Here is a 10,926-nt window from a genome sequence, read left to right as displayed (position 1 = left end):
CTTAAAGTAAGTACTGGATAATAATTTGTTGAATAAATGAATTAGTTTATGACTATGGGTTCGAACATCTTCATTTTAATAATACTTTATAAAACCTGACTATTAAATAAATCAGTATCATAAAAAGCTCAAATAGACATTTAAACAGTAGTATAAAATATATGAAATAATTCATCTTTTTTCTTTGTACATCTGTAGACTGCACTTCTGTAACTATTGTCTATTTTCTTTTTTTTTTTTTTTTTTTTATGTTTTGAGACGGAGTCTCGCTCTGCCGCCCAGGCTGGAGTGCTGTCGCCGGATCTCAGCTCACTGCAAGCTCCGCCTCCCAGTTTCACGCCATTCTCCTGCCTCAGCCTCCCGAGTAGCTAGGACTACAGGCGCCCACCACCTCGCCCGGCTAATTTTTTTGTATGTTTTAGTAGAGACGGGGTTTCACCGTGTTAGCCAGGATGGTCTCGATCTCCTGACCTCATGATCCGCCCGTCTTGGCCTCCCAAAGTACTGGGATTACAGGCTTGAGCCACCGCGCCCGGCCTATTGTCTATTTTCTGATGTTGACAGACCAGACTTTACTTGGTGCTCTTAAATTACGTGATTCCAACTTGTCCTTCACAGACATATTTTTCTTATGGTTTTCTTGACCCTGTTTTTTCCCTAAACATGCTCAAGATACCAACTTTGAATTTCATTGTTGTATGAGAAAAAGTTAAGATAGCTTGGCCTCTTCCTATTCTCGCATTATTCACTTCTCAAAACTTTTTTCTTCCATTTTTCTCTCTTAACTTCCCATTGCTTTACCTTTGGCATTAAAAAAAAATCAACCATTTTGCAGTTTATAATACTGTAAATATAATAGTAGTAACATGGATTTAACTTTTATCTTTTTATAACTTCTAAATTTTATAGAAGACTTCAAGAGTTTTGACCTTGAAGTAATAAGATACTTTGTAAACTTTGTTAAGTAACTTCTTGGGCCTCAGTTTCCCAATGTGTAAAGTGAAGAAGTGGACTAACTCTGTGGTTCTCAAATAACTAGCTGTAGTGCAGTGGTGCGATCATAGCTCACTGCAACCCGAAACTCCTGGGCTCAAGAAAACGGCTGGCTTCAGACTTGAGTCCCTAGGTGCACAGGCCCATCACAATGCCCAGCTAAGGATGATGCTTACTTTAAACTGATTGGCAATAAAATACAAAAGCTACCATGTAGTTCATTTTGTCCCATACATGGCAGGTTTACCTAATTCAAGAAAGAGATCCTTATTTAAAGAGGAGTTGTTTTTTGGAAATAGCATGTAGGTTCTTTTTTGGGAGAGTGAGGATCATGGTGATGGGGTAGGGTAAAAGGACCAAGAGAATAAATGAATATTAGGATAAATGAGAAAAAAGTCATGGGTTATGTAAATCCATTCTGATGCTGCACTCAGGTTGGGCAAGATTTTATGAAATGATATCGCTTTAATGTTACCACTGAAAACTTTTTTTCTCTACACAGTTAATTCGGATCATAAAAATTGTCACCTTGGTATTTTAAATTTGTAACTGCCAGATCTTTTTGTTTATTCAGCAAATACTGAGCACTTACTCTGTAGGAGGCACTGTTCCTTTATGTAAGTTTTGTGTGCCAGCAACTTTAGGATAACCCTTTGTTTCAAACAATTTATGTATTATGAAATTCTGAAACCAGGGAAGCATTTTAATGAAGCGTCATTCGTCATTATATTGGTTTGATTTCTTGTGTTCAGTAAATTTAGTCATTAAATTGGCGATTTATCTCCCTCGTCCATTGTATTTTAATATGTATTTGTAATAAGGTTTTCAGCAAGAATTTTTTTTTTTTTGAAGTAAATGACAACATAAATTTGTTTCCAAATGAACCAAACAGAAATGAAAGGGTACATGAATTTCATGATTAGCATATTGGGGGAGTCTAATCTCCAGAGGTTGGTGTGTTCTACTAAGTACCCGTTTAATGTGCTCTTTGACACTTCTGTTAAGGGAAAAGGACGAAGTTGGTCTTGGAAAGTTGGGAACTCCTTACTTTCCAAGTAAAGGTTTCAGAATATGTTCTAGGTATGACTTTTTTGTTGGTGTTCCTGTGTTAAAGTGCCGATGTTTCAAGTGAACTGGTTACATGTTGCATAAGGTTTGAAAAAGCCAAAAGAAGTTAAATAGCCACCTTTATTTACAGCTGCAGGACTAGGTATTAGATTGCTTCCAGGAAGAAAATATGATTAATGGCTCTTTTCCAGAGGGGGGACAATTGCAGACTTTTCTTCCGCAGAGCGTGAAATGTGCCTCTTCCTGCCGAGGGGCTGTGTCCTCGCGCGGCTCCCGGAGCCGTTTCCCAGCCTCAGGTGTCTCTCGCCGCAGGCTGCTGCCGCTCTCCGGAGCGAGCGTCCGGGACTTCCTGTCTGGGCGCGGGGCGGAAGGATCGCGTTGCCAGCTGGGGCGGCCGCCACAGCCGCCGCCGCCGCCACCGCCACCGCCCCTGCCCCTGCCGTTAGGTGGTGGGGTTTCTCAGCCCGGCGGCGGGAGGCGGGCCGGCCTCGGCTTCCTGTCGGAGGACGCGCAAGGATCCGGGCGTCGGAGTGTGTGCGAGTGCGTGAGTGTGTGTCGGTCGCACGGCGTGTGTCTCCGGCCGCGGGTTCCGCCTCCTCCCCTGCCGCCGCTGCTCACGGTGTAAGTCAATGTGAAGCAGCAGCTCCAGCCCCGGGATAAACATGGCGACGTCTCTGCATGAGGGACCCACGAACCAGCTGGATCTGCTCATCCGGGCCGGTAAGGACAGGGGAACTTTTCTCCCGTGCATCGGTGCAGCAGGAGAGGGGGTGCACAGAAGGCGGGTGACTCCCCTGTAGCAGTCTGTGCTGGGGGTACAGTGTCCACCTCACAGTCACTGGGGCGGCTGGGGGAAAGGGGGGAGTGAATGAAGTAATGGAGGCGACGAATCAGGAAGTGATCACCTTGGAGAGTAACCTGCCTCGAATCCGGCGCTGTCGCTTCAGGGTGGGTTCGGCGAGCAGCAGCAGCAGCTGCCGGGCGGAGCGCTGGCAGCGGGTGCTGGAGAACGGAGCCGCGGTTAAGTTGGGGACTCGGGGGCGGACGAGTTGTGCGCTTCACCCCAGTTGCTGAGGAACCAGGAAGTGAGTGAGGCTGTTGTCTCTCGGCTGCGCCTGCCACGCTGTCTGGCCGGAGAGGCCGCTACTGCCCGCGGTCGGGGGCGGCGGGCTTCTCCAGGGAACGCTCGCCACCCCCTTTCGGTTCTCCCTTCAGACTTCGTCCACAATTCTATGACTTCCGCATGGACCAGGCAGCCAGGGGCGATGTCCGGTGGACCGATACCCGCCAAAAAAAAATGCTCTGACCCTCCCTCCTCCGCACATTCCCACCTTATGCAGTGTCGGGAGTAACGGTCCTGGACAGGGTCACTTAATAATGTTGAGTAACCGGGATGATGTTTCAGGGGCCCGCCTCCCTTTGCTCATTTAATGGGTGGCTGTAAAGAAACTAGGTTTATGCCCCTTCCCTCGTGGGTTTTTTTTTAGGGGGAGAATGGGAAGAACACAGAATATATTTGTACCCCTGACCTGCAGGGTTCGACGTCAGAGAAGAACGTTTATTTTTGTAAACAGTGGGTGAATGTTAAGGAGCGAGGCGGGAGGGAGGGAGTCTTGGCCCTAGGGAAGTCTCAGCACGCAATTGCCCCCTTCCCCCCTCCCCCCCAAACCTCCCACCACAGCGGAAGCGCCTCAGAAAGGACAGAACGGACGGGATTGACAGGCCTCTGGTTCCAATCTGCTCTCTGAGGTGTTCCAAATTAGAACGTTGATTTCTGGGGGCGGGACTACGGGCCCGCGCTGGGCCAATGAAGATTGGGCGGGAGTGAAGCTGACAATGTACGCATGGAATTGGAGGGAAGAGGAGTGTAAACACGGAAGTGGCCGCAGGAGTGGGGGATGTGCGGCGCCACTGCTGCAGCGGAAGGGCACGGACTTAAGTTACATAGAAAAAGAAGCTTTGCTTAATAGCAGACAGCGCAGTGAGGGTTCTGAATCGATGTGGCACTGCTTGAATACTATTTACTTACTGTAATAGTAAGCATACATGTTCCTTTTCCCGGTTCCTATTTCATATTGCCATGGATGGGAAGTGGACGATGAGAAATATTCAGGGAACACAGTAATTCTGTAAAAGATCTTGACAGTTTTCCATCCATTGTTTTTAGGTAAGGGACTTGAAATTAGTAGTTTGCCTGGCAAAACTCTGTGACTCAGTTCTTTTGGGGGAAATCATGAACACACGTGTATCCCAAGTTAACGGAAGCGTTCTAGGTTCAAAGTCTGAAATAATATATAGGTATTGAATACCACGCAGTGGTGACCAGTCTTTTATTCTATAAAATGTAATAATATGTATTTCAGAGGTTCCAAAGGAAAATACAGTTTACTGGGTAGTGATTAAAACATCTGTTTGACAGTTGCTTTCTGGTCAGAACAAGAACTTAAGTTTTAGTAAGAGAGCACAATGAGAACTTGATTCCTTTGTATATATTGTCCATTACTACAATATGAATTAAGGGATGGAATTTTTGGCTTTATATTATTGGTACTAATGATACCTGAAGTTGTGGGGTCAATGATATTTCTGTGATTATTGAATATGTACAGTTCAAGACATGTTGTTTCCAGTAGCTGCGAACGCTCAGAAAGAACCTTAGAATGCCCTTGCATCAAAACTTTGAAAGATACTATAAAGGTAGGAGGGCTTAACTTTGTCATTGGAAAGTCTTTTTTCATAAGCTTTTGGAATTACCAGCGAAACTGAATATGGCCTGTAGATATTTTCCTTGGAGTGTGTATGTGTGTGTATAAAAGACTGTCTTTGGTTTGAAAAGACAAAAGTTTTGTCTTCCTTTGATAAAGGGGTTTCAAAAAGTTAAGTGCTGTTTTCCAGCTCTACTGCATTTCTGTACTATATGGGAATCTTAAAGTTTAAGATAATAATGTTTTGTAAATAATATGTTTTACATACAATTATTTTCAAGTTATCTCCCCAATTAAGTTCATGTAATCTGAAGCTCCCTTACAAGCCTTATTTTAGAAGGAAACTTGAGAGAGGTTTGCTCATTTACCCAAGGTTTATTCAGTGTGTTAAAAGTTTGGGAGGAATAGCACATATAATAAACATAAGTGAAAAAAAAAAAGAAAAGAAAAAAAGAGTTTGGGAGGAAAGATGGCCCAGAAGATTAGGAATCATGATTCTAAATTTTTATTGCTGCCAATTTTCAGTAGCATTGGTAGGATAATGTTTCTAAAGTTTGTGTTTGTGTAATGGACAGAATACCTTTTATCTCCTTGATAAAACCTTGATAAAACCTATTATTAAAGTTGATTATGAAATTGAAATCATTTCTGATTTACTGTAAATTGGAATATGTAGTCTCAATCTTGAAAAGATCAAATTGAAAAAAATTTAGCAGTATGAAAAAAAGTTAAAAGCAGTATGTGAATAGATGCAAGTGTGAGAGAGAATTCGTCCTCACAAAGATTTTACAGTCTGGGGAGACAGGTGAAAATCTATATAATGTATAAATGTAAAAAATAGCTCCAGTGATTGCTGTAATGGGTTGATGATTAGTGTAGAATGATATTTATACAACTTCTAGAGGAGATAAGCTTTAGGTTAATAATTTCAGCGTAACTTGTTTTTTTTTTTTGAGACGGAGTCTCGCTCTGTCGCCCAGGCTGGAGTGCAGTGGCGTGATCTCAGCTCACTGCAAGCTCCGCCTCCCGGGTTTACGCCATTCTCCTGCCTCAGTCTCCCGAGTAGCTGGGACCATAGGCGCCCGCCACCTCGCCCGGCTAGTTTTTTGTATTTTTTTTAGTAGAGACAGGGTTTCACCGTGTTAGCCAGGATGGTCTCGATCTCCTGACCTCGTGATCCGCCCGTCTCGGCCTCCCAAAGTGCTGGGATTACAGGCTTGAGCCACCGCGCCCGGCCAAGCATAACTTATTTCTAAGCAAGTATATAACACTTAATATTATCACTGTTGCTACACATGTTAAGGTAGCTGTTAAGCTCTAATATACTTTTGATTTTATTTTCTTCCTTTAGAGGCATTATCATGTATGCATTCCTTTAGCTATAAACATGCTGCCAGAGGAGTCTGAGTAAAGGATGAAATAAATAAGGTTATTTATTAAAACTCACTGTCATTTTACAAAGTATGTTTGTAGTAAAGTCTCGAAATACTTTAGAAAACTTTCATGGACAATATGATATATGAGAATGAGCCTTGACCCTGAAGAGTTGAGGATCTATATCTAGCTGTCACTAAACTAGCTAGTGACTTAACCTCTTTAGGGCTTCATTTTCTCTTGGAGGACAGGGTTGACTAGATGATTCCTAATGACTTTTAAAGCTCTAAAATAAGTGGCTTGGAAGTACTTAATGGAAAGGTAAGGCTTCTCCTTGGGGGTTTTTAATATTACACCATGTGAGTGAATATGTCTATATGTTCATTATGTAATTGGGAGGTTAACTTTTTTTATCCAGTCTTTGAAAATAAAAATGTGTGCCAAATTGTAACTTGAGGCTCTTCATATGTTTAAGTCTGTAATATAGTTTATTTAATAATTTAGGCTTATTTCTAGTGTATATAGCTTAATATAGGAAAAAACAAATGTCTAGCATTGTTACTTTCCTAGTATTTATGTGAAAGTATTGTATATGTACAGTCTGGATTTTCTGGAAGATTTCTGCCTTTTTCTCTAGTATACCTTCCTTGACTTTTTTCTTTATTTGTCTTTTCTTATTTTATTTTTTTTCACATTTGCGAAATAAGGTAACCAGAAGTTTTGGTGAACAATGCAGTTATTAAATGAAGGTGAAATTTTTCTGGAAAGTTAGCCTAAATATTTTCACTGACAAAACCTATTATTAAAGTTGATTATGAAATTGAAATCATTTCTGATTTACTGTAAATTGGAATATGTAGTCTCAATCTTGAAAAGATCAAATTGAAAAAAATTTAGCAGTATGAAAAAAAGTTAAAAGCAGTATGTGAATAGATGCATTAAAATGAAACTCAAGGAATGACACTGGTTTTCTTTTGAAAAAGCTCATTTGGGCCAGGTGCAGTGGCTCACGCCTGTAATCCCAGCACTTTGGGAGGCTGAGGCGGGCGGATTACAAGGTCAGCAGATCGAGACCATCTTGACTAACACGGTGAAACCCCGTCTCTACTAAAAATACAAAAAATTAGCTGGGCGTGGTGGCAGGCGCCTGTAGTCCCAGCTACTCGGGAGGCTGAGGCAGGAGAATGGTGTGAACCCGGGAGGCGGAGCTTGCGGTGAGCAGAGATCGTTTCACTGCATTCCAGCCCCGGGACAGAGCGAGCCTCCGTCTCAAAAAAAAAAAAAAAATAAGCTCATTTGCAAAGGAATTTAAGAAATTATCCTTCACAAATCATTGCAGCATTGGTACTAAAATTCATGTAAAAACTGAGTTACATGGTCACATCAGTCCATGTGTAAATAGCCAGTCAGAATCATTCAACATAAAACTATTTTAGAAACAAATTTGGTTGGTGGAGAAGGGCAGGCAGCAGAATGTTTTTGGTAACTATTTAAAATGATTCCTCGTGTTTGGTAATTGTGTAAAATGATTGATTCCTTGTGACATCTATAGCAAAATGTTCAAAAAAATGCAAAGAAATGCTTAAGAAAAGCTTTTTAAAAACTATATGTGAGTAGACAAATACTGTTTAACTTATAGAATCGTAATTTTTCTTTCTTATTATTATTTATTTTATTTTTCGAGATGGAGCCTTGCTCTGTCGCCCAGCCTGGAGTGCAGTGGCACAATCTTGGCTCACCTCTGCCTTCCAGGTTCAAGTGATTCTCCCACTTCAGCCTCCCAAGTAGCTGGGATTACAGGCGTGAGCCACTACGCCCGGCTAATTTTTGTATTTTTAGTAGAAACGGGGTTTTACCGTGTTGGCCAGGCTGATCTTGAAATCCTGACCTCAGGTGATCCACCCACCTTGGCCTCCCAAAGTGCTGGGATTACAGGCGTGAGCCACAGCTCCCAGCCTCGAATCATAATTTGTCATCTACACACTGATGTTTATGTTTAGAAGCTAAAACTTATATAAGCTTGGGGATAGAATTTGGTTGTTATTAATTACAGTCGATGATGAAGTACAGCTGCGCTTCTCAAAAACCAAACGCTCTGACCTGGATTCCGGGAGTCCCAAGAGCCTTTCACAGGATCTGTAAAGACAAAATTGTTTTGAAAATAATACTAAGACATTATTTACCTTTTCACTTTCAAAAGTGTACAGAGGAGTTAGGAGCTATGTATAGATGGGTTATTCCAATAGATTGAAAGAGGAAGGAGAATCCACCTGCCTTCTATTAAATCAAGTATAGTAGGATTTGCAAAAATATATAAAACAAAGTTACTCACTTTTTGTTTTTTTAAAGTTATTTTTGGCCAGGCATGGTGATTCATGCCTGTAATCCCAGCACTTTGGGAAGCCAAGGCAAGAGGATCTCTTGAGCCTGGGAGTTTGAGACCAGCCTGACGACATACTGAGACCTCCGTTACTTAAAAAAAATAAAAATAGCTGGTTGTGCTGGTGCATGCCTGTGGTCCCAGCTACCTGAGAGGCTGAAGTGGGAGGATCACAGCCAGAAAGTCTAAGCTACAGTGAACCATGATCATGCCACTGCATTCCAGCCTAAGCAACAGAGCGAGACCTTGTCTCAAAAAAGTTATTTTTCATAAAAAATATTACTTGTGTTTGCAGTAATGGATGAATTATTTTAAATGAATTAATAATTTTGAAGTTTTCTTTGTAATTTCAAATATGATAAATACAGATAAAATCTCTTTGAGGTCTTCAGTATTTTGAGTGTAAAAGTGTCCTCTGATAAAAAAGGTTGGAGGATAGCTGAATTACAGTGTTCTTTAGGTCTGTACTATAAGGAAGCCACTAGCCACATGTATCTGAGTACTTAAAATGTAGCTAAGAAACTCACTTTTAGGCGCGGGCGCGGTGGTCAAGCCTGTAATCCCAGCAGCTTTTGGGAGGCGCAAGACGGGCGGATCACGAGGTTCAGGAGATGCCGAGACGCAATCCTGGCGACACACGGTGAAACCCTTGCTCTACTAAAAAATACAAAAAACTAGGGCCGGCGAGGTGGCGGGCGCCTGTAGTCCAAGCTACTTGGGTAGGCTGAGGCAGGAGAATGGTGGAACCGCGGGAGGTGGAGGCATTGCAGTGAGCTGAGATCAGCGCCACTGACTCGCAGGAGCTGGCGACCCAAAGCGAGACTCCGTCTCCAAAAAAAAAAAAAAAAAAAAGAGAAACCTCACTTTAAATTTTAATTAATTTAAACCTCCAAAAACAAGGCAGTGGGAAACTTCCTTATATTGATTAGGCAGCATTGAAATAAATATTCAATGTCCTGGGTTAACATGAAGGTATTAATTTCTCGCTTTGCTTTTAGCAAATGTAGCTACTGGAAAATGTTAAAATTATATGCTGGCTTTTATTTTTATCAAGACAGCTCTGGTTTAGAAAATAATTTCTGGTTGATTTCATCTTGCAGAGGGCAGTTTGCTCTCCCCTCCGAGAGTGTTGAAAAAAAGAAAAGCCATTCTTTTTTTCTTTTATACTTTATAATGCAAGTATATTGATTAAAAGTCAAGGGGAAAAGGTAAAGATGGAGTGTTCCAGACCTTTAATTACCTTTTCCATCTTTTCATTGCATTCTTCATTTACCTATTACTGGTATTGCTTTGGGGCTTTAGAGGATAAGTAGTGGTAAATCAGTACTGTAGTTGAGTGAAGACCTTGTACTGTTAGTTTATAGTGTTGCTTATAGGGGAATACCACTATCACCTAATGAAGTGTTTTCTAGTTTTTTTTCACTGCTCTCAAACTAAATTGCTACTAAATTTTATTTTTGACTTGAGAACATTTTTATGAACTAGATCCATTGCCAGCATTCTGTTATGCAAAGCTGAGAGGTATGCCTCTTGTCAGACTTAATTACCAAGTTTGGTATTTTGTAACAGCTGTTGAGTGAGTCTGGAATAGTCTGCAGTACCATACAAACACCAGTTGATTAGAAAGATAGAAATGGAACAAGAAGATATTTACCAATATTAAATGAAGGTATGAGCAAATATTATTTTTGGTACTGTAATAAAAAGTAAAACAATTCTTGAAATTTATTTCAAGGGGGATTGACCAACAATATCCACTACCAGTGGTAACTAGAAAATGATACCTGTCAGACTACTTTTAGCTCCATTGTTTCTATTTTTAAAATGAGTTATTTATTTTTTCCTTCCATAAATTTCGTAGATATAGAAAGATACCAGTAAGTCAAGTTTTAAGTAAGATAAGGAATTCTACTTTTCAGCTCTTGCTTGTAGCTTTCTTACTTTGATTGCACAACACTGTTAAATTCATGCTTATTCTTAAGAAATGTGCAAAATTATAGCTGAAATTTTATTTGAATTATTGATCTGAACAAAAGAGCATTTTTTTGAATTATAGAAACAAGTAGAAATATTTCTTAAATTTCTGTTGTAAAAGTTACTTATGTAAACAAAATAAAAGATAGTGCTCACTTTTACAAAATGTGTTAAGTTTTGGAAACTGGCATTAGTACATTATTATAAATTGATCTGAGAATAGGCTCTTAGATTTTGTGTTTTGCATTATTTTAGTTAGTAAATAAAAATGATGAGATAAAATTAGTAAGCAGCAAAAAAGTAATCAGTGTTCCTCTTAACATGCTTTTAACTTACAAAGTAAGTTTATTTGACATTTTTATTTAGTTTTGAAGTATCTTCCATTTATGTTTTTGGTGCTCTCTGAACTATAGATGGAGCGTTCTAAAATCC

The 10,926-nt window shown here is 40.5% G+C and overlaps 1 protein-coding gene across 13 annotated transcripts in view; it reads left to right on the top strand.

Annotated features, from left to right (window-relative positions):
- The window catches only part of ELF2 (E74 like ETS transcription factor 2), a 130,479-nt gene that overhangs the window by 100,266 nt on the left and 19,287 nt on the right, over positions 1-10,926 (top strand). The window contains exon 1 of one of the 13 annotated variants that reach the window (XM_017884041.1): positions 2,184-2,781. The exons of 8 other annotated variants lie outside the window; for them this stretch is intronic. In XM_017884041.1, coding sequence (XP_017739530.1) covers positions 2,724-2,781 — 58 coding nt within the window. In that variant the 5' untranslated portion in view covers positions 2,184-2,723. Of the gene's footprint in view, positions 1-2,183; positions 2,782-3,890; positions 4,229-10,926 lie in introns of those variants that run through there. 4 more of the 13 variants (XM_017884040.1, XM_017884039.1, XM_017884037.1 and 1 more) reach the window with 4 other exon arrangements.

This window comes from Rhinopithecus bieti, unplaced genomic scaffold (genome assembly GCF_001698545.2).
Source record: "Rhinopithecus bieti isolate Rb0 unplaced genomic scaffold, ASM169854v2 scaffold_13709, whole genome shotgun sequence".
In the NCBI taxonomy this organism is placed as follows: domain Eukaryota; kingdom Metazoa; phylum Chordata; class Mammalia; order Primates; family Cercopithecidae; genus Rhinopithecus; species Rhinopithecus bieti.
The sequence above is the reverse complement of the archived record's forward strand: the minus strand, read 5'-3'. Positions and strand labels throughout refer to the sequence as shown.